The sequence below is a fragment of the Neomonachus schauinslandi genome, chromosome 1, assembly GCF_002201575.2.
Source record: "Neomonachus schauinslandi chromosome 1, ASM220157v2, whole genome shotgun sequence".
NCBI classification, from domain to species: Eukaryota; Metazoa; Chordata; class Mammalia; order Carnivora; family Phocidae; genus Neomonachus; species Neomonachus schauinslandi.
In genome coordinates this window covers 69,419,537-69,443,733 of record NC_058403.1, presented here as the reverse complement: position 1 = coordinate 69,443,733, position 24,197 = coordinate 69,419,537, and the positions used below count along the sequence as shown (strand labels likewise).

Here is a 24,197-nt window from a genome sequence, read left to right as displayed (position 1 = left end):
GTGTCTAAAACCCGACGGGGACACAGCAAAGACCCTCGATGCAGATGGGCCTGGAAATTCTTTTCCAAACTTCTCCTTGTCCCCCAGCTACGCTCATTTGTCTCTACCTTTAGGGATGATGTTAGGAAGGAAAGAAGAGCCAAGTGCCCTTTCCAGGTGTCTTAACGTTTCTAAAACACTTTAATGTGTATGAGCTCACAACCTTTGAGGTGGGTGTTACTTGACAAAGATTCTTGTCTTGATTAGATCTTAAGCTCCTGAACCTCCTAGGCCCATCTATGCACTTCCTTGTAAAATCCAGTTTTAGCAAGAACCCTGCTGATTCAGTTCAGCAAGAGTGCGCCATCCTCAATATTCGATCACCTCAATGTCTGATCTGGTTCCTCACCCCCCATCACCCCCCAGGTGATGTCTGGTCACCCAGCCTGTCTTCAGCAAGAGCCCAGTTAGGTTGGTTTATCCAGAATCCCACTTACCCCTGATGTTTTCTCTTCATAATTTTCCATCCACTGACCCCCTTCTGTGCTCCACTCCTTGGCTGTAAGTTTCCACTTGTCCATGCTGTATTCGGAGTTGAGCCTGGTTCTATCCTGAAGTCCTTTCCCCTGCTGCAAGAGTCCTGAATAAAATCTGCTTTTATCGCTTTCACTACTGTCCAGCTCTGGTTTTTCTTTGACATGTTATCCCTGTTTCATAGATGAGGAAACCAAGGTTCAAGAGGCTGTGACTTACCTTGGGCGGCAGAGCTGGGCTTTAAACCCAAGGCGTCCTAATGCCCAGTGGAATCTTGGCTACCACAGTGGCCTCCGAAGAACACTCTGTGCCTCTGGTCTTCCTTGCATTGGAAAGTGGGAGGTTATCTGTGAGATCAGGTCAACGATATGTCCAACTCTTACTTTGGTCTAATCTGTAATGCTTTTTTCTACTCTGTAGATGGACAATGTAGTCCAGAGTGTCACCAAACAAAACACACAGCAAGTTAATGGGAAAACTCATGAGCAAGACCTGACACAGAAAAATGATTAAGAAGGCCAAGCTGGGCCTTGATGTCTATGTAAATTCTCTTCAGTGATCTCCTCCTCCTATTCTGTCTAGGTACTCTATATCTGAAATCCCCCTTTACCTTTATGAGTTTCCTGCTCCCAGGAGGGAATGGGATTAACTCATCCATACAGAGGTAGAAGGACTGATGGGGACACCATGCTACTTTTCTGCAGTATCTGTATTCTAACTGGAAGGTCTGGCCTTTGTGCTTTGGCTGCAACTGGACTTTTAGCTTCAGCAAGCAAGAAGCCATCAGGGTGGCCCTCTGAGAGGGCATCACGGTGTCAGCCATTTACTCCTCTTTGGATATGGCTTGCTCCACCTGGGAATGTGGAAATGCTAACTCCTCTTCCTGGGTTGTGTGGTGTCTGAGAGCCTGAGTTCCCTGCTTTGGGACCAATCACTCCACAGATCCCCATACTCAGGGAACCAAGTCTTGAGGAACCAGAAGCCCAGGTTCATGCTGTGGCAAGGGGTGGGGGAAGAGCTACCCCAACTATCTTCCCTTTAGAACTGGGATTGGCACACCCTGTCTGGGGTTCCTCCCCCTTCTTGGTTGTGGGCAGGTCCCAATAAGTAAAAATGGGGTGACCTGAGCCCTAATATCTCCAGGAGAATCCCACAGTTTCTTGTGGGGTCACTATAACTTCTCCCCAGGTTCTACCCTCAATCCCACCAACCATCCCAGATCCCTGAAGCCACTTTCCCAGGTTGCCTTGGGCTCTCTGGACCCTCGCTCTGTGCTCCCTCCTCTGGAAAGAAGAAACCCACCATTTCGTGAGAGTCTACTGTGTGCCTGGTGTGGAGCAGATATTCTGAGCCCAACACCCCTTTCCAAAAGTTGCATACAGGGTCTTTCTTTTTTTCTTTCTTCTTTCTTTCTTTCTTTCTTTCTTTCCTTTCTCTTTCTTTTTCTTTCTTTCTTTCTTTTTTAAGATTTTATACATATATATTTGAGAGAGAGCAAGAGCGCATGTGTTGGGGAGCAAAGGGGGAGGGAGAGAGAGAGAGAGGGAAAGAATCTCAAGCAGACTCTGTGCTGAGCACAAGGCTCAAAGTGGGCTTGATGTGGGGCTCGATCTCACCACACTGAGATCATGACCCTGAAATCATGACCTGAGCTGAAACCAAGAGTTGGAGGCTTAACGACTGAGCCCCCCAGGACCGCTACATACAGAGTATTTCTGATTCCTACCTCTCACCCCATTGTCCCCCCCACTCTCTGTGTTTCTTAGGGTCTTCTCAAATCTCACTCTTCTCCAATTCATACAGCCCCAAACTCACTCCCTCTTGGCCCCTTTGTTTTCCATTCTCCCCTCCTCTTTCTCCTGAAACCACCCAGCTGCCTCCCACTGTAGCAGTCCAAAGCTCTGGCAGGACAGGGCAGCCCTTGGGGGAGGGAGGAGAGGGCCCAGGATTCCAGGCAGAAGGGTGGCCCACTCATTCCCAGTGTGCCCTGGTTTCTATCCCCCCACGCCCCCCTTCCATCCCGCCCCCTAACTGGCTCAGGCTGACCAGGGCAGAGCAATAGGTGTATCAGTGTTTTCTTTTTTTTTCCTGGTGGGGGAAAGGTGGAGATTGAAGAAAGAAAAGACATGGCAAGGATGACTGGCATGGGGCCCCACCTTCTTTTGTCCTACTCCTTCTATACTCTGGCCCCTCAGGGAAATACACCTGTTTCAGGCCAGCGGCCGTTTAGGACAAGTTCACCTCTATCCCTCACACTGCTGCTTCTGTCCTGAGGAGCTTCCCTGGGGGAGCCTGAGGGACTCTTTCTGGAGCCATGAGGGGGGCCCAGTGGAAAAGGGTCCCCTGGGTGTTCCTGAGCTGCTTATGTTCCTGCCTCCTTTGGCCGACGGTCCTGGGTAAGTGATGCAGCATTCTGGGGCAGGGAAAAGCTGACTTCAGGGAGCTGGGGCTGTCATGGAGAGAGGGAGGGAGAGAATGAGGAGGAGAATGAGAGAGGGAGAGGGAGGGAGGGAGGGAGGGAGAGGGAAGAGAGAGAAGTGATGGGACAAGATGGGAGAGAGGTGGGAGAACAAAAGAGAGAAAAGAGGAGATAGAGACAGTGCGAAGCAGAGAGGTGCTTAGGGGGCATGAGCGGCCTGGTTTGGGGAAACCCATGGGGGGGAAAACAGGGCTTTATTTTGTGGGGAGAAAGAGACAGATAGGTGGAACTGTAGAAAGAGGGAAAGAGAGTTGAGGAGAGAGGCTGATGAAGAAAACAGAAAAGCTGGGTGACAGGACCTGAAGGAGAACTGACATAAAGATGCAGAGTCAGAAGAAAAAACAGGTGAGAAACAGATGAATCAAAGTGAGCACGTGCAAGAGAGAACGAGAAAGAGAGAGAGAGAGAGAGAAAGAATGGGGGAAAGGGGAAAAGCGGAGGAGACACGCAGACCTGAAAGAAAGGGACCCAGGAAGAGGAGAACGCAGACTGGCTTAGAAACAGGTGGGGACCAGAGGGTAGCTGAGGTGTCAGGCTGTTGGCTTCTTGCCTCTGACCTGGGGTTGAAAAGCCTCCTCTTGGGCTCATGCCCTCAGGGCAGGGCTCATAGACCTGGTGTTGGCCTCGGCCTCCTCCACACCCCCCCACTTCCCTTCTATGAATGGAGCTGGTGTGGGGGTGGAAGCAAGGCCTGTTGGAGAAGTCTGCCCTGCCTCCTGCAGCCCTCTACCTTCCAAGTGGCCCCTCTCTGGCTCTAGGATGGGGTTGCATTCTGTATTTCTGGGTGTCTGTGTCTTCTGAGAGGCTCTGGGGGCCAGGAGAGGATGAGGGGTCCGAAGCCCAAACCAAAGAAATAATCACATCTCTTTCCCCTCCTCGACAGGCCTAGGGAAGCTTTCAGCCAAGGGATCACTTCTTGGGAGTGGGTCAGAAGGAATATACTCTCTTAAAGATAGTAAGAGACCCAGTACCGGTGAAGTGGAATGTTCTGCCTTCCTTGAAATGTGTAAGGGCTTGGCTAAGAGCAAGTGAAACAACTATCTCCCCAAATCTCCAGCCCCCCCAGCCCCCCACCCCCACCCAACCTACTCATCACATAGTAAGGAAATGGAGGCCAGAAGGAGCATCTAGAGCCTGCAGTGGCCAGCCACTTAGGAGTCAAAGAGAGGGATGCAGAAGAAGGAGTGTCCATGCGAGTCATGACCATAGGCAATGGGGACAAGGTGGCTTGGATTTAGGGGCCCTGGGGCCCAGACTTGGCTTTAGCACTAACTGATCTGGTCACCATGTCCAGGTCCTCTTGTCCTTTCTCTCTCCACGCCATGGTTCCCCTATATAAAAAGTGGGGTGGTGAATGGATTCCCAAGTTCTTAAGTTTTGATATTCTGTGGTATAAAGTCAACAGAAAAGGTGTCCAGTACTAACTCTGCACTTAGCCCTGTCTTAGGATCCTCTTGCTTGGGAGGAGGCAGAGAGTTTGTGGAGAAGAGCATAGAGGGTAAGAACTGGGGTGGGGGTGGGCAGGAAAAGCCATGGGGAGCCACAGGGTATGAGCAAGAGAAGGAGGAAAGGACCATGAAAGTGAGGGCCTGGAAGAAGTACAGAGCTGTCCTGGAGTGCTGGGGCCCGTGCATTGTTGAGGGGACAAGATGGAGCTGGGCTTGGAAAGGAGGTGGGTGTGGGGTGGAAAGTGGCGCCCCAAGATCAGACTGAGCATTCAGAGGACATGGCGGGAAAGACAGTCTCCACAGGACAGGTAGTTAGCCCCCCAGATGTGCCCCAGGGAGCTACTGGGCAAGCAGAAACTGGTCAGTCCCATTCCCTTGGATTGCTGAGGGTGACTGATGGGTGACCTGCCCGACAGAAGCTAGAGCCCATTTCCACACTTGCTGCCAGCATCCTCACCCAGGCGGAGCCCCTGCGCCCACCTGGAGGGACAGCCCTGGGGTTTCCATGAAGGGATGTTGCAGTGGTAAGGACTTCCTTAAGGAAAAGCCCTGGCTATCAAAAGTCAAAGGGCAAAAGGAAGGTGGACAGAGGTGGGCTGGACAGGGAGCCAATGGAGTCAGAGGTGACTAGTGGTTCCCGGTGAGAATGACTCGGAAAGAAGCCTGGCACCCCTGATTCCATGCCCCACGACAAGGAAACTGGGTCAAAATCAAACCCAGTCTCCAATCCTATGTGTTCCAGTAATTAAGGGGCCGCCGCCCTGCCAGGGGCCACCACTGGGAGGTTACAGGTTGCCGCCAGTGCAGGCCAGAGGGGGCCGCATCACAGAGGACCCCTCTCAGAGAACCTCCAGTCTGTCTGGGAAAGGCCTACCCAACTCACCCCCAAGGCCACAGGCCATCAGCCCCCACCCCCACACCCCACCCCAGGAAACTCTCGCTGTGCTTGGGGACACCCAAAAGGAGAGAATCCCTGAAAAAGAGGTCCTAATAAGAAAATAGATCAAATTTAGGTCGGTGGCTCAGCAAAATGTACAGCAAAGAGCAGGAACTTCAAGTCAGAAAACTTTGAGTGAATGTTGCCTCTTAGCTAGCCCAGGGGACATGAGAAGAGCCTCTTTAGCTTGGTGGCTTTATTGGCAGAATGAGTTACATGCAAAGGGACTAGTTCATAGGGTTGTGGTGAGGATAAAATGAGGTCGTCTCTGATATAAAGTAAAAGAGCCATAAAATTTCATTTGAGAGAAGGGACTGCTCCCTTTTAGAGCTGGGGAGATTGGGGGCAAAGAGGGTGAAGCTGGGAATAGAATGGCCATCTCTGTCGGCACAGGCATTTTCATTCATCCAGGCATTCTCGAGCCTCGGCAAGGCCACCCCTGTCCTTCCTGTAGGTTTGCAAGGGCTGGCTTGGCTCATTTAGAATGTGGCTTATGGCATGAGCTGCCCCTGAAGACCAGTTCTGCCATGGGGCAGATCCCCCGCTAGAGCTGAGCCCACGGCTTCTTGAGGCCTTGCCCAGCGATCTCCTTCCCACCCTTGATTTCTGGGGCTCGGCTCTGGAGGCTGAGGCTGTCCTGGCCGTGTCTGACAGGCGAGTGATTTATGCCTTCATGACCAGGAGAGGCCAAGAAGCAGTTGGCTTTCTATGTGCTCCAGCAAGTGGTTTTGCTGTCTATCCCCTGGTTTCGTGGCACCCCTAAATGCTTCAGATGGGCCCCTACTGTGGCTCTCGGTGCCACTTCTTCGAAGGCCAAGACTGAAGACTTTATAGGCATCTCTCCTCCTACTTCCAAACATTCTCCTAGAATGCTTGTCTTTCCTTCTACTGCACTGAATTCATGGCAAGCAGACGCTTAGTCATCATTGCATGCCTACCCCCCAGCACAGCACTGAGGAGTGGAGTTGAAATGAACTCAACTTGTTGGCACTTTGTACAGGTCCAAATACTCAGCATCTTCCTTGAGACCCTGAAGAGGCCCCAGGAACTGGGTGTCTGTGCTTGCACACGAGGCCTCTATAGTCATGGCGCTGCTCAAACAGAGGGCACTGGCTTACGCTGCAGGCAGCTCGGTGAGCGTTTTTAAGGTTGCATAGAAATCTACTCTCCCAGCTAAAATAGAAACTTGAATCCCAAAAGGCCTGTTGCCAATGGGCTTTGGGGACGTCAGGGTAGGAAAGAGCTTGGAGTTATTCATTCACTTGTTGAACTTCTACTCATTCCAAGTACTCTAAACACAAAGATGAATAAGTCATGCATGGTTCCTGCCTCCAAAACTTTTTAAATGTCACACAGCCACTAAGTAGGGCAGCTGGGACTAGAATCCAAATTTCCTGACTCCTCATTTACTGGGTTTGCACTGCATAACAAAACCTTTTACAAATGAATCTCCAAACCAGCCAAGCCCATCAATGAGGATGGACTGAAGCACTCACAACCCCTGTTGAGATATTCATTCATTTGTTCATTCATTCATCTGTTCATACATGTGTTAATTAAACAACTATTTAAGGAGTGCCCGACATTGTTCTAGGGCAGAACTGTGTGTACACAGTGAGAGATGGAACAGACAGGGCCCAGCCTCCTGGAGCAAAGATCTAGTATGCAGAAAGAAAGAAAATAATTACAGAAAAATTCCCAACTACAAATGTGGTTCTATGTTAAACAAGTATTCTGATGAGAGCAAAAGAGGGAGACTTCATTTAGGTTAGTAAGTCCAGGAAGGCCTCTCTGACCAAGTGCTGCGCTCTGAGCTGAGACAAGAAGGAGGAGTAGTGAGCCAGGTGGAGGCAGGGGAGGGAAGGAGCACCAGCCAGGTGGGGGAAGACATGCAGAGGCAGGAGAGAGCTTGACCGGGAAGGACTTGAAAGAGGTAGGCCTGGTCTAGATCACGCAGGGCCTTATAAACCGTGGAAGGGATTACAGGTTTTAAGGAACTAGAACGGGCAGACAGTGAGGGGTTTCAGGTAGAGGAGTGACATAGTCAGATTTGAAATTTGGCATGATTACTCTGGATACAGTAGAGGAAAATGGATTGGAAGTAGACAAGGGTGAAATGGGAGACCGGTTAGTTGTTGGCGGCAGGAGTCCAGGCAGAAGGTCCTATGGCTTGCCCGATGGTGGCCGTGGAGGTCTGGGAAGGGAACGGACAAGTGAAAACAGCAGCCGGTCACAAGGACTGCTGCCTTCACCAGGATCTCAGACCTTTGTAATGGCCAAGATAACAGGCAGCACAAAGTGCCATTTATTGAGCTTAGGTACTGAGCTAAGCATTTCGCACGCAGCACACACATTGTTATTACTGTTATCTACCATCACCCCACTTTTACAGATAAGGACCTCAAGCCTCAGAGAGGTCAAGTAACTTGTCCAAGTCACACAGTGAATGTTGGTCAGTTTGACTCTAGAACCCACACTTTTAGCCACTCCGTGGCCTTGTCAGATTCTGCTGTTCATTGTCCATGTCGGACTCAGAAAGGACCTAGTTAGGGGGTTCAGAAACACTGTGTCTGTGAGGAATCATGGCTAAAACAACCAAGCAACCACTAAATCACAGTAGTTACTACAATCTTGCTTTCTTGCTTCAGTTCCTTCTTCCCTGAGTCAAAGACTGGCCAACCTGTGTTTTGAGGGAACTGAGGTATCGAAAAAGCCACTGGCATCATTGTAGCTTCCTCAAGTATCTCCTTCCTTTTCCTCATTAGTAAATGGAGCCACCTCCTTTGAGCTGATCACAAACATTTAGGTCAATCACACTGTGGAAAAAAAATTAAGAATCTGCCCTTCACAGTTGGCTCCTAGGCAAGAACTTTATCTTTCCTTTCCAACTATACCCACTGAAGTCACACCACAAACAACGCCTATCAACTAGGCATTCTTCACTTTGGATACCATCACAGGTCACTTGACTGAACTTCTGCCAGCGTCTATGTAGCAGCACCAAGGTTACCCTGGTGAAAACCCCAGGAGCTCCAGAACCTAGCCAAGAAGTGTCAAGATCCAGCTTCCACCAGATGCTCACAAGCACAGCTCCAACTTTCTTTTCCCCACCCCTCCTCTCCTCAGAAGTTCGATCTCCAGCCTCTGCCATTTGGTTTTGGAGCTCATCTCTCCCTGGCTCCCATCTGAGGCAGACACACCCTCCTAGCCTAGGGTTGCCCTCGGGAGTTTGACTACCTTCTGCTGCGGTGGTGGTCATACCTCCCAGGCTGTAGCCGTCGTGTTGGCCTCCTCCTGGCCCTGGGACCACTGTGACAGTGACAGGAGAAACAGGTGCAACCTCACACCCTCTCCAAACCTCAGCTGAAGGAACCAAAGACCAGGGGATGGGGACACATGAATTTATTTATTCAACAGATATCTATGAAGTGATCCCTGTATGCCAGCCACCATTCTAGGTGCTGAAAATATCACAAGATCCGTAATCCTAAGGACATTCTGAGTTTGTGACTTTCCTCATCTTGAATTCTAGCAACAATGGAGGAAAAATATCCAACAGACACAATACTGGTCACAGTTCTTGTTTCCTCTAAGATGAAAGTAGAAACACAAACCATAGCTACCACCTCCATTGTTACCTGTCATAGTCCCTACAGCCATAGCTCTAACAGCCATTGTATTTATCATCTCGCACCAACATGAGGTCCCTAAGGGGCAGCTCTGAGAACTTGCCAGCTCCCAAACCCTGACCACAGAGGGGCAGAAGCCTGAAATCACCCACAGCCCAGGCACTGCTCAGAAATCTCATTCTTTGGTCACCAAGAATTTCTGAGGGAATGGCAGTCTTCAATCCTGAGAAGCACAGACCCAGCTGTGTGTGAACAACAGTTTCCATGACCTAGTTCTTCTTCTGTGAGCGGGGCTGAGGCAGCACCCAAAACCTAGTTACTACCATGAGGATGAGAGCTGTGGCAATTCTGAGGCTGATACACACCCAGATGGCCCCTGGGGCTCCCAAATAGGGAGGCAAGACAGGTAGTCCTGCCTCCCTCTGCCAAACTCTTTATACCTTTCAGGGCACCTGCTGCCCATCAATGAGTCCATTTCCTCACAGTTGGGTGCTTCCTTAGCTCTCTACTGCCCCAGGCACAGCCTGGCAAAGGTCCCCACCAATCAGGAAACAGCAGCAGAAAAGTGAAACTTTGTGGATGATATGGCTCATGGCTTCCTCACCTCCAATTCCAGGAATAAGTCAAGACAAACAGACCAGGCACTAAGAATAAACCTCTGTCTACAATGCACACACGTAAGACATAGGCTCTGTTTCTCTTCAAGGAGTGATTCACCACGCTGTGGGAATGTTATCTCCCACCAGCATCACCACTGCGGCCACCACTCCTTCAGCTGAGTCAACAACACACCCATCACCTCCTCATACCTGCGGAGTCACCAGAGGGCCACAAAAGAGAAACGATGCCTATCAACACCATCAACCTCTGCCATCCCTGTAGCCCCCAGAGGACTCAGACTAGTGTTAGATACCTCCTACCAGATCTAGCTTAATAACTGCCTTGCTGAGAGCTCTCTCATTGCAGGGGTAGCCAAGAAACCCATGGAAGGTTCCAGGTCTCTGAAGGTGGAATGCCCTTGGTGCCCTCACTGGCCCTTGATGCAGCCTCCTCCCCTGAGAGAACTTCTTTTAAACTATCCGTTTTAGACAATATCATACTTGTGTCTTTGGACAATCTTGTCACCCCGAGGGGTCAACAACCATTGTAACTCACTGACATCATCACAGAAAAGGAGACACCAGGAAAATTGGCAGAAATAGCCTGGTGTCACATCATTTGCCCCTGAAAATGTGCTGAACTGCCCCCAGGGCTCAGAACACTCAGCTTGTGGCAGACTAAGAACTCAGGGAAAGTCAATCACCTTTTCTCCATCCCTTACTTCAGCTCTCCAGAGCCCAAACTGTGAGAGGCTGTGCCCTCAGTGACAGTCCCACAGCTGAACAACACTCACAATTTCCAAGCCTTGACTCTTACCTGTGAGCCCCCACCTTGTCACTTACAAGGCATGCCATCTTGGGCAAGTCACTCAGCTTCTCCAAATCTCAGTTTCCTCATCTGTGAAATGCGGGTACTATTAACTAAAAGAAGCTATAAAGCCATATACAAATATGCAGTATCAACATTTTTATTATTTATAGTCAAAACATACCTAGTGAGAGAAGTACAAAAGAAATCCCTATTCCCAACTATATGGACCAATTAACCACAGGTCAGTTGACATTCAAGAACTCAGAGAGGAGAAAATGTCTCTGACAGAAACATCTTGGTAATGGGCATTCCTTACAGAAACCACTCTGCAGTATAGACAGACCTACGGACAAGACTACGGAACACTCTTCTCAACCGCAGGATCATCCAGAACCAAATGGCCTCCCTCTAAGGACACATGCTTCAGGACCCTGATTTCCTTACCACAGTTGTGAGAGGATGACAGGAATAATTCCAGTCACCAGTCTCCATGACCCTGATAAGACAACTAGACCCATGCCCTCAGGATCCAAGCAGCTGCCTTCGAGGGAGGGCAATACACGCATTCTCTCAAAGATCCTGCTAAGGAGGTGATGAGAGACTCTTCTTCGCGGTTCCCATAGCTGAAGATCAAGCCAGAGTGGGGCAAGTTGGGGAGTAGAGCCATCAGGAGGAGCAGTTAGAGGCTGCTGCATTGGTCAGAGTAATGAGGTTACCACAGCAGAGTGAACTTAGAGACCATGATGGGAGCGATAATTTGGAGGAATAATAGTTGGTGCCAAATTGTGATGTTGGGGACAAGGAAGAAAAAAGAATCAAAGATGACTCAGGGGGTTTCTGTCCTGAGAACCTGGGGGACTGATGTTACCATTAACATAGGAAGATAGAAAAACAGTCTGAGGAAAAGTTTAGCTTGGACATGTTGCATTTGACAGGACAGCCAGGGAATCACTGAAAGGCGAGTCTGGAAAAATGGGTGCGAAGCCAGGGTAGAGTTATAGATTTGTAAGGTATCAAAGTAGATGTAGTCTAGCCAGAAAGAAAGTGTAGAAAGAAAGGGAAATGTTGGAGATGACATCCAGAAGACTGACTTCATCTGAAAGCTGAGAAGAGAAGAGAAAGGGCCCAGGGAGCAGAAGGAATGGGGAGCATATTGGATGAGCAGAATCATTCAGTTTAAGGAGGGCAATGCTGTGCAGATACTAAGGGGCACTGGCTGAGGAGAATCTTGATGTGGATGCCCAATAAATACTTGTTGACCAGATGCATGGATGGCACCAGATTTCACAGAGACTAACGGGGACTGAAGAAAATTGGTTTTGGTGATTAGGAAGGAGGGGTTTTTTGGTAACTTTTCAGGAAAGTGTTTTTGTTGAGGTGACTGGGGTCCTGACTTTTCTTGTGGGTGAAACAAAAGATAGGGGATAAGAAAGACATAAGATGGATGAAAGATGTTTTATTTTAGGTCATGAAAGATGTTATTTTAGGTCAAGAAAGACTTAAACACATTTGTTAGCAGAAGGGAAGGAGACTCTCAGACAGAGAGAGGTGATGGGCTAAGTCACCTGAGGAGGGAGGAGGGGAGCAGACAGGCCACCGGGTGTCTCTGTGTGTGTAGGCTTTGGTAGAGATTCAGCCCGTCTTCTGGGGGCAGGATGAGGGACCTGGAGAAGGCAGAGACATTTCCTGGTGGAGAGGGTTCTGGGACATAGGAGATCAAGTTAGATGGTCTTTTCAGTGAAGTAGAAGATGGATTGTCATAGAGAAAGGAGGGAGAGGAGAGGAGAGGAGAGGAAAAACCTGTTTCTCTCAAATATCAACTCTTCACACTCAAATCTCTAGCTCTCAGCTCTGCAAATACGTTATGTATTTGGCCAGGTCGAGAACGACAGGCTTCAGTTGTCTAACAATCTGATAGCAGCTGAAGAGCTGGGCTTGCATGCTGGTAAAAGACAAGGTCTGTTCATTCCAGCAAAATTTGAGCACCAAGAATAAGGCTGGGAATATTCTTTTTTTTTTTTTTAAAGATTTTTTTTATTTATTTATTTGAGAGAATGAGATAGAGTGAGCATGAGAGGGGGGAGGGTCAGAGGGAGAAGCAGACTCCCCGCTGAGCAGGGAGCCCGATGCGGGACTCGATCCCGGGACTCCAGGATCATGACCTGAGCCGAAGGCAGTCGCCCAACCAACTGAGCCACCCAGGCGCCCCAGGCTGGGAATATTCTTGAGAATCAAGCTTGATCAAGCCCCGAAATTTTAGTGCCTTACCACTTCAGTAAGGTGGTTTTAGCTTACAAAAAAACCCCTCAAGAGCAGATACTATAATTTTATTTTAAGGGTAGTGTTCCTTAAGATGTGGTCCATAGATCACAGGTATCAAAACCACCCTGCGTATGTGTTAAAGGCGGATTCCTGGACCCCACCCCATGTAGAGAATCAGACTCTGGTGGTTGGCCCCAGAATCCACTTCTTCAAGTTCCCCCAGGGATTTGGATGCACCCTATCTTCTGAGAACCACTTTCTACCAAGAAGAGCTCCTCTAAGACTCTCCCCGCCTACCAGGATTTCCTCTGGAGGAATAACCCACTGGAAGTTAGCAAACTGTTTTCCTAAATTGCTGACTAATCCATGGAAAGAGTGGCTTAAGATTTATTGCTTAAATGGTGGTGAAAGATATATTGATATAAGTAATGCTAATCTCTTCCTCCTAACGACAAGCCCAACAGATTTAGAGACTTGTTAAGACTGCTCCTACTCCCCTACAGGATAAAACGGAGTTATCAACCTGAAGGGGCTTACTTGCTTTCCTATTCACTGGAGCAGGAGATTCTAGTCAACTCAGCCCAGGACTGGCAAGCCTTTTAAACAAAGATTCAAAAGGAGGACACAGCCCTGTTTGACCAGATTTAAAACTGGTATTACCAAGTACAAATATTTTCCAAAGGGAGAGAGTAGGGGCACCTGGGTGGCTTAGTCAGTTACATGGCTGCCTAGGGCTCAGGTCCTGATCTCCGGGTCCTCAGCAGGGAGTCTCCTTGCGCCTCCCCTTTCCCTCCCCATGCTCACGCTCTCTCTCTCAAATAAATAAATAAATAAAAATCTTTAAAAAAAACACCACATAGGGAGAGAGTATTGGGAAACAGGTATTCTCTCATATACTGCTAATGGGACTGTAAATTAGCATGACTTCTCTGTCAAGAAATTTGGCGGGATGAATTAATGACATGAAAGTTGTTATAACAGCATTAACCAGTAAGTCCACTTACAGCAATTTACGTTAAGGAGATGAGCTGAAATAATGAAAACAAAACAAAATATTATACACAAAGATAGTCATCAAAGGCTTTATTTATGATAGCAACACATTGGAAACCGCCTAAGTGCCCACCAGTGAGTAAATTAGGGGCTGTCCCTATGATGGAATATTATTTAATGTATAAAGGCAACATCCAATGTTCCATAGGGGCATGGACACACACACACACACACACTCTATCACACACACAATCACACAGACCTATGAGCGACACATGGAACAAGCATTAAGTGAGGTTTATCAGGGAAAACCTTAACAAACAAAGAACCAGTAGTGTGTACGTGATCCCTGAACTCTCATTATCTCCAGAGGGGTGGTTAGAGCTAACTCAGCACACCGAATTAAGGGCTCTAGGAGAGACACCTTGCCCCCATGCTGCACCATTTGCAGGGAAATGGAAATCGGAATGGCTACGATGAAAGTTTTTGTGGGGGGAATGACTTAGTTGGGAAAGGGGGCCTCCAGAGCTCAGCAAGGGAACTTTGCATACAACACCCAAGATCTTGCTGTTGGGCTTAGCTGACTCAGTCCCCTCACCCCTCAGCCAGAACTGCCTTGCCTCCAAAAGGGAGTAGAGAAGGAACTACCACCCAAGGCATAAAAGATTTGTCTCCTCAGGCTATGTTTAGAAAGAATAATACCAAAGAGATGCTCATAATATCAGATAAAGTTTTAAAAAATGGACGCAAAGTTATATATGTTGGGTAAGTTAAACTATATATTTATTTAAAACAAAAAAAATGCGGGAAGGACACACAATAATGTGGTTGTCTATTTCTTAAATTCCACATATGAGTGAAATCATGATAATTGTCTTTCTCTGATTGACTTATTTCGCTTAGCATAATACCCTCTAGTTCCATCCACGTAATTGCGGATAGCAAGATTTCATTTTTTTGATGGCTGAGTAATATTCCATTATATAACAGAGGATCATAGGGGAAAGGAGGGAAAAATAAAATAAGATGAAATCAGAGAGGGAGACAAACCATAACAGACTCTTAACTGTAGGAAACAGACTGGAGGGGTGGGGGGTGGGGAAATGGGGTAACTGGGTGATGGGCATTAAGGAGGGCACTTGATATAAAGAGCACTGGGTGTTATATGCAACTGATGAATTACTGAACTCTGCCTCTGAAACTAATAATACACTGTATGTTAATTAATTGAATTTAAGTAAATAAAAATAAAATAATAAAATAATGTGGTTGGGTAGTGACATTATGGGGTGTTGTCTTTTAATTATCTCTATTTTGCAATTTTAAAATAATGAGTAGATCTTCTTTAATATATTGCAATGAAGTGGTATAACTTTGTCCACAAAGATTAAGCACATCTTTTGTTAGATTTAGTCTTGAATATTTTATATTTGTCATTATCATAAACACTATCATTTAAAAATATTTTCTTTTGCTAATGTATAGGAATACAGTTATTTTTATATTTTTGACCATATATGTAGAACTTTGCTAATAATTTGAAATAGGGGGGCTTTATATGTAAACAATTATATCATCTGCAAATGATCACAGGGTGTTTCTTCCTTTCCATACCAAAAAGAACTTCTCTATACTTTCATATCCTTGTTTATTTTTATTTTTTTGTCTTATTACACTGGCTAGACCTCCAGCATAATGTCAAATAGAAGTAGTTGACATGGACTCATTCCAAATTTTAAAGAAAATATTTCCAATATTTTATCTTCAAGTATGACGTTTACTAATGGTTTTTTTATTGACATCATTTGTCAGATTAAGAGTTAACGTTTATTTTTAGTTTGCTAGGAGTTTTAACAGGAATGAGTGTTGAATTTGGTCATATGCTTTTCCTGCAACTGTTGTGATGATTTTGTTTTCCCTTCCATTCTGTTTATACGGTGACTCACATTAATTTCATATTTTTGTACTTCTGGCTTAAACCCAGCTTGATCATGATGAATTTTTTTTTTATAAATCCAATATTGAACTTGGCTTGCTAATATTTTGTTTGGACATTTCCGTCTATATTATTGCTGAGATTTATTGATCTATACTTTTCCATTCTTACACTGTCTTTGTTTGGTTTTGGTATTAAAGTTATAACAACCTTGCAAAACTAGTTGTAGGGCATTCCCTCTTCTACTAAGCTCTGGAAGAGTTTGTATAAAATTGGAATTACCTAATTGCCTATAATATCATCTTGACCTACATTTTGTGAGAGGTGGGTTTATTTTTTAACTGTTAATTCAATTTAAAATAGTTTATATCAGGTTTCTATTTTTTCTCAATTCATCTTATTTTTTAATTATGGCAAAATACACATTTTAAGTATACAACCCTATGACGTTAAATATACTCATAATGTTTTGCTATTGTCACCACCACACATCTCCAGAACACTTTTTCTTTTTTTTTTTAGATTTTATTTATTTATTTGAGAGAGAGAGAGCACACGAGAGGGGGGAGGGTCAGAGGGAGAAGCAGACTCCCCGCCGAGCAGGGAGCCCGATGCGGGACTCGACCCCGGGACTCCAGGATCATGACCTGAGCGGAAGGCAGTCGCTTAACCAACTGAGCCACCCAGGCGCCCTGATAGATTCTTTTAAAAAGTAATAAAAAGAACCACAAAGGAAATAACAGGTGGCTTTCTCCCCTCAACCAGGATATTTTATAGGATATTTTGCTCACAGATCAGCCTTTCCCTATTTGTTTGTCTAGAGAGTCTATTCCTTTTTTTAAAGATCTTATTATTTTTATTATTTTTTTAAGATTTTATTTATTTGAGAGAGAGAATGAGAGACAGAGAGCATGAGAGGGAGGAGGGTCAGAGGGAGAAGCAGACTCCCCGCCGAGCAGGGAGCCCGATGCGGGACTCGATCCCGGGACTCCAGGATCATGACCTGAGCCGAAGGCAGTCGCTCAACCGACTGAGCCACCCAGGCGCCCTCCAGAACACTTTTTCATCTGTAAAACTGAAACTTTATACTCATTAAACAATAACTCCTTATTTCCTCTTTTTCTCCCAGCCTCTGGCAACCACCATTGTGCTTTCTGTCTCTATGATTTTGACTCTTCTAAGTGATTCATATAAGTGGAGTTTGTACAATATTTGTCTTTTTGTGACCGGCTTATTTCACTGAACATAATGTCCTCAATATTCATTCATGCTGTAGCATACGTCGGAATTGTGTTCCTTCTTTGAGGCTAAATCTCATTCCATTGTATGGATTTTCCACATTTTGCTTGTCCATTCAATGGACACTTAGCAATGAACACTTGGGTTTCTTTCATGTTTTAGCTATTATAAATAATGCTACTATGAACACAGGTATACAAATACCTCTTCAAGGGCCTGACTTCATTTTTTTGCAAGTGGATATCCAGTTTTCCCAGCACTGTTGGTTTGAAAACAAACTGTCCTTTTTTCATTGACTAGTCTGGTTTCCTTGTAAAAAATCATTTGACAATATATGCAAGGGTTTATTTCTGGGTCTCTATTCTATTTCACTGGTCTGTAAGGCTGTCCTCATGACAGTACCACAGTGTTTTGATTACTGTAGATTTGTAGTTGGGCGCCTGGGTGGCTCGGTTGGTTAAGCGACTGCCTTCGGCTCAGGTCATGATCCTGGAGTCCCGGATCGAGTCCCACATCGGGCTCCCTGCTCGGCAGGGGGTCTGCTTCTCCCTCTGACCCTCCTCCCTCTCATGTGCTCTCTCTCATTCTCTCTCATGCAAATAAATAAATAAAATCTTTAAAAAAAAAAAGAAAAAAAGAAAAAGAAAAAAAAACAACTGTAGATTTGTAGTAAGTTTTGAAATCAGAAGTGTGAGCCCTCCAGCTTTGTTCTTCTTTTTCATGATTGCTTTGGCTGTTCGGGGTCCTTTGAGATTCCACATGAATTTTAGGATGAGTTTTTCTATTTCTGCAAAAAATATCATTGGGATTTTGACAGGGATTGCTGCATTGAATCTGTAGGTCACATTGGATAGTACTGACATCTTAACAATATTAAGTCTATTAAACTTGGGATCTGTTTTTATTTATTTATGCCTTCTTTAATGTCTTTCAGCAATCTTTTGTCATTTTTATTGTACAAAGCTTTCACCTCCTTTGTTAATTCCTAAGTATTTTTTTTCTTTTTGATGCTATTATAAACAAAAGTGTTTTCTTAATTTCCTTTTTGGATTGTTCATTATTAGCATATAGAAATACAACTGATTTTTGTGTGTTGACCTTGTTTCCTACTACTTCACTGAATTCACTTATTAGTTTTACAAGTTTTTTGTGTGGAACCTTTAGAGTTTTGTACATATAAGATCATATCATCTGTAAATAGATAATTATGCTTCCTCCTTTCTAACTTGGATGTCTTTTATTTATTTATTTTCTTTTCCTTCTTCTTCTTCTTCTTCTTTTTTTTTTTTTTCATAATTGATCTGGCTAGAACTTCCAGTACTATGTTGAATACAAGTGGTGAACGCAAGCATCCTTGCTTTGTTCCTGATGTTAGAGAAACAGCTTTTGGTCTTTCACCATTGAGTATGATGTTCATTGTGGGATTTTAATATATGATTTGCATTATATTGAGGTAGTTTCCTTCTGCTCCTACTTTGAAGAGCATTTTTACCATGAAAGAGTGTTGAATTTTGTCAAATGCTTTTTTTACATCAATTGAGATGATCATGTTGTTTCCCACCTTCATTCTATTAATGTGATGTATTGCATTGATTAAGTTTTTTATGTTGAATCATCCTTGCATTCGAGGAATAAATCTCATTTAGTCATGGTGTATAATCCCTTTAATACGCTGCTGAATACAGTTAGCTTCTATTTTGTTGAAGACTTTTTCATCAATGCTCATAAGAAATATTGGTCCTAAGGCATATACATATTTTTTCCTTGTAGTGTATTTGTCTGGGTTTGGTATCAGGGTAATGCTGGCCTAAAAGAATGAGTTAGGGCATGTTCCTTCTTCTTCAATTTATTGGAAAAGTTTGAAAAGCATGGTGTTAGTTCTTCTTTGAGTGTTTGGTAGAATTCCCCAGAAGCCATCAGGCCCAGGGCTTTCCTTTGTTGGGAGAATTTTGATTGCCGATTCAATCTCCTTACAAGTTATAGGTCTATTCAGATTTTCTATTTCTTTATGATTTAGTCTTGACAGGTTTTGTGTTTCTAGGAAACACATTGACCATTTCGTGGAGGTTATCCAATTTGTTGGTGTATAACTTCTCATAGTCCTCGCTTACAATCCTTTTATTTTTGTAAAATTGCTGGTAATGTCCCCACTTTCATTTCTCATGTTACTAACTTGAGTCTTCTCTCTTTTTTTCTTAGTCCACCTAGTGACAGTTTTATCAATTTTGCTGGTCTCAAAGAAGCAACTTTTGGTTTTATCGATTTTCTCTATTGTTTTTCTATTCTCTATTTCATGTATCTCTGCTCTAATCTTTGTTATTTTCTTCCTTCTGCTGGCTTTGAGTTTAGTTTGTTCTTCTTTTTCTAGGTCTTTAAGATGCAAAGTTAAGTTAATTCCTAATATTCTTCCTTTCTGTTATCTTCTTTTCTTACTTTCTTTCTTTGTCTTAATTCACCTTGCCAGAAGTTTGTCTACTGTATCTTCAAAGAACCAACTTTTGGCTTTGTTGATTCTATTTTCTTTTGTTTCTGTTTCAGTATGTTCTATTCTTTTCTTAATTATATCCTTCATTCAGCTTTCTTTTCCTTTTTTCTTTCTGATTTTTTTGTTCATCTTTTCTCTGAGGGTTCCAGATTTATGCAGAAAATATTCAATTTACAGTGTCCTGATCTAAGAACATGTCTCCCTTTCCCGTGGAGCCCTTAAAATTCAACACTCTAGATCTCAGAGATCTGCAGATCCCGCAAGAACACTGACTTACCATTTCAGGTTTCAGTTTCTTCACTCCTGAGTGTTTCCCTTCCTTTCTTCTGATCCCAGTCAGCTCTGCACACATTATCTGGCATTTGCAGGTTTTGTCATTAAAGGCTTATCTCTTCTGCCATATTGTTGGAAACAGAGTTGTACCACTGTTATAAACAAACAAAAATATTTACCTTAAAAAATTGGACTATGCTATCATGAAACTTTTGCTGCTGGTATTGATTGTAACAGAGGTGACGCAGGTTCTGAAAATACATTAATTGCCAAAAATCTGTAGTAAATTTAGTAAGTTTGGCATGTCTATAACTTCTGTCTGGTGACTCAAAGGCAGATAATAGAGCAATGTTCTTATTTATGTTCTTAGGAAAATGAAATAAGGTTGATAATAATTGTATAGGGAATGTTTTCTAATCTAAACTTTATCTGGAGAAACCAAGTTCTGGAACTTTATTGAAGAGAGTTCAGGCAGAATTTGAAGTTCTATAAGCAAATCTACTCATCATTCTGAATAAAGGAAGTCTCCTTTTAAAGTTGAAGCAGACTCATTTGGGGGTTAAGTAGGGATGCAAAGACCTCCAAGCTCAGCTCTGCAGCTCAATCCATGCATTTGTCCACACCAGCTTAGAAGTGTGTCACCTGTCATTCATTACTATTAACAAAACACAGAAGCTTGTGAGTGAGTCACTTATATTTTAATAAATTAGAGCTGACTCACAATCATTCTCACTAACCTGAAAATCTAAATTGCTTCTTAAGAGAAAGTGGTAGAATTATAGTCAACTCCAGGAACTGCTCTCAAACCTTCTTCTTTGGGAGTTCGTCTCTCTGTGAACTTCATCTGTTGGTTTGCAACCCTCCTGTGAGCTTCCCAGGTGTAATCTGAAACTGGCCCCTGTACTCAGAGGGCAGAAAGAGACGCAAGAAAGAGGCAGGACACTCAGGTTGGTAGGTGGCAGTTTTAATAATAGCAAAGGGAACTTACATACAGGCCTGTCTTGGGAAGCAGCAAGATGAATAGATCTCTGCACCTGCCTGCCAAATCTCAAAAGTTTATAGAGAAGCCCTAATTGGGCTCAGTCACATATACCCCACAGGTGTTTCCAGGTGAGGAGCCTTCGAGTGTCTGGGGTCCAGCTCTTGGGTCAATGTTGGGGAGTGTGTCACATCTTTTTGACGACGTTTACCAACATCATCCCTCCAACTAGTTATGAGCGCTGAGGTTAAAAAAATGTTTGAATACAGCTAGGGAGCTAATGAAAACCAAAAAGAGTAAGTTCCTAAAAGAAAAAAAAAGACTCAATGTTTCTTGGTTTCTTCTTTGGTTTAAAAGACTCAATGTCCTTAAAGATAAAATTCAGGAGGATGGTCTGCTCTACTGGTTAACTGAGGCTTTGTCTGTGACTAATGTGAGCGCAGTCAAATATTTTAAACCAAACAGGCTGGTATTTAAATATTCTGCCTAGCATGTAAATTGGGAAAAAAAATAGGCATGATCAGTTAAATTAACATCATGTTATGACATGACCAGGGATAGAATATGTACACTCACTCCTTAGGTTTCTGCTAGATTGGAACAAATGTTAAAAATGAGGAGGGGAAGGTAGACATTTAATTTGTTTGTTTGTTTAAAAAAAAACATTATAGTTCAGGGTGCAAAAGCTAACATTTTCTCCCACCGGGAAGTTTAAAACAGTCTGGTAACCATTCTAGTTTTACCTTGCCTTCCTCTTCATAAAGAAGACTGCTGTGAGTTGTTACATTCCCGAGATACTTTATTTTGTAATAATTTGAGGCAGTCCTGATCAGGTGCCTCACTCTATAGGAATCCTGCACCTCTACCCCTAGGTCTTGTTGCAGAATTTTTCCTTTAAGTTTACCTGCAGGCATGTCTAAATCTCCGACCTGAAGCAGGTTTTATTGCCCAGACCCAAACTCGGGCTCATTTAGCCTCAGTGCCGCCTAGCTATTCAGGGATGAGCACCATGCTGTGGGACGGGATGTCTTCCTTCCACATAGACACTATTTATTCTCCATAGGGAAGGAACTTGTCTTCATCTTTTTGGACCTCTCAGGGCTGTCTTAAGGGAAGAAACATTTGGCAACTTTAGCAAGAAAGACTGGCCACTTCAAATCAAACAAAAAATATGAAAACTTAGTTTTAGTCTAAATTTCTTGAAAAAATTGATGATGTCTTTTTCATTTAAAAAGGACATTCACATTATAGGGTTTTTTTAAAATTAGCATATGTAGTTGACAAATTTACTGTTGGGGCCCTGACTATATATGTCAGAGCCCTCAACCATCTAGAGAAGCCCTTTCTTCTAAATATTAAGCTTATCAATGCTTTGACTATTTTTAATTTGGCTAATCAAGAAAAATCTTCTTCTTCCTGGTAAGTATTTTGAAATTGGCTATTGTCACCTTGGAGAAAAGAACTCTCTTCAAGGAAGGAGCAATATCTTGGTCTTGATGTTCATAATACTTAAGAGAACAACATCTCTTGGTAAATGGAAAAGTTTTTCAGTAAAGAACCAAATACTTCAAATTTGTTAAAACTGGATTTGTTGTTGTATCTCAATAACTGTATGGGGGAAAATGTTTTTTGGGGGAACTAAAGATAGTTTTTGGAGGAAAAAAAACAATTCAAGTTACTGAACTAATGTAAAATATTAAATGAAATTAGATTGTCATCAATGAACTTCTACTATGATGCCTATCTCTTTACCAATGGGTTGACGCTTTTGTTGAGACAGTCTGGATAAAGGGCAACAAAATGATTTTCATGGACCCTAGGCACTGCTGCCTTCCTGGGCTCCTCACTTTGTTAAAAAATTTTAAAACTATTTTACAACTGTGTTGGACTAAAGACAAATGTGGCCAAGGATGGATTAATTACATACTCACTATTATCACGTTGATTTTTTCCCTTATGATTGTAAAAATAAAATGAACACTAAAAACAGTTTTGTTGATCTTAAAAGTAGTTTGGGCCCGAGGTCATGGCCCAGATGGCAATTGTAAGACGGTGGTGTCTTTAGAAACAGCTTGCTGAGGTTTGTAGAAAGGGGGATGACCTGAGCTCAAGAACCCACATGATTTTGAAAACTAAACAGAATTAATTCAACTCCTAGTTAAAAAGAAAAAGTAAAGTAGGAAGGAAAAGTTCTGGAGTGTAGGTAGAGAGACCACCCACAAGGAAGGTCCTCAGGGAGAGTGAAATGAAATAAACATACCTACCTGAATAGAAGACAGGCTACCCACCCCCATGACAGAAACCCACACTATTCCAGAGAAGGAGGGGTCACTTCAAACTTGAGTCCTCAAAATCTCTTGTAATCCTGGGTGTACTTCCAAATGCTTAATACTGAATAAACAAGTTGTTTAAGACAGTACAAGTGGTTGACATGTTTGCTGTCAACAGTAAATGTATTTAGGCATGTCCAGGATTCAAACATACAAGCTCACAACTATTTACCCATCCTTGCTCTCCAAAGAATGTTCTGATAGGCCAGTAAATTTCTTGCCTGTTTTAGATAGGGTAATAGAGAGAAATGAAGGAGGAAAAGAAGATCAAAAGAATATCAGTAGGGGTGAAAACTGAAAAACTTTTGATGGGATGAGGACACGGATTGAGAAGGAAACTGGAGGGATACACACTGGATTAAGGAGAAGAAAAAGAGGCTGTGAAAAGAAGAGAAGCCTACCCATCTCCTTTGTAGTGCTTGAGAAAAACGTGTATAGGATGTGTGACAATTTGAAATTTGCTGAGTACATGAACGATGGGTGTATTTAAAATGAAACATTGATCTGAAACTGAAGCACAAGGATGATGGCTTGTAACCCTTGTATGGGGAAAGTAGGAGGTCAACTCCACCATTTTCCATTTCTATCCTTGCAAACTCATTGCTAATGGAGACAAAATGTTACCGCAAACATTCATTACCATCTTATTTAAGACTGGTTGTCACCGATGTGACTAGAAACATTAGCCACAGTTAAATAATCAAATCCTTAGCCATTTATTCCAGAGCACTATGATACGGAGAGGAATATATGCAAAACTAGTTATAGACTGCATAGTTTCACAGAAATAGAATTTCATTTCTCATAAGCCCTTCTATCTTATATTTAAAGGGTATAATCCTCCAACCCCCACAAATGAACACACTCTGCCAAGTAGTATTTCTCAGGGATAATCCTATTCAACTGCCAGCCACACAAATCTAACAATGTCAGAAAAGTTGATGGAAACAAGCACTAAAATCCCACTGTAAGAAACACAAAACACAAACCACAACCAGAAATGAGAAGTTTCACTCCAATTATATCAAAAGTATCAATGACAAATAGACAGGACAATCAAGAGGGCACTCTTCTTCTTCTATTACAGGGACAAACACAACTTCTCAAACTGACACGAGTCACACCAGCACTCTCTCGCCAGTGACCACCTCAATTCGTTCATCCTCTGTAAGTGGATACACTCCTACGGACAACATTTCCCATGACACAGCCACCTCTGGGAATGCAAGCACTTCACCTCCTTCCCGTGTCAGCCATAAACCTTCCAGAACGTCAGAAACGGCC

At 43.8% G+C, this 24,197-nt stretch overlaps 1 protein-coding gene across 1 annotated transcript in view; it reads left to right on the top strand.

Annotated features, from left to right (window-relative positions):
* The first annotated feature begins 2,827 nt into the window (after positions 1–2,827).
* Positions 2,828–24,197, top strand: part of MUC4 (mucin 4, cell surface associated) — a 45,911-nt gene continuing 24,541 nt past the window's right edge. Inside the window, exon 1 of the mRNA XM_021692654.1 lies at positions 2,828–2,909. Coding sequence (XP_021548329.1) covers positions 2,828–2,909 — 82 coding nt within the window. The remainder of the gene's footprint in view (positions 2,910–24,197) is intronic.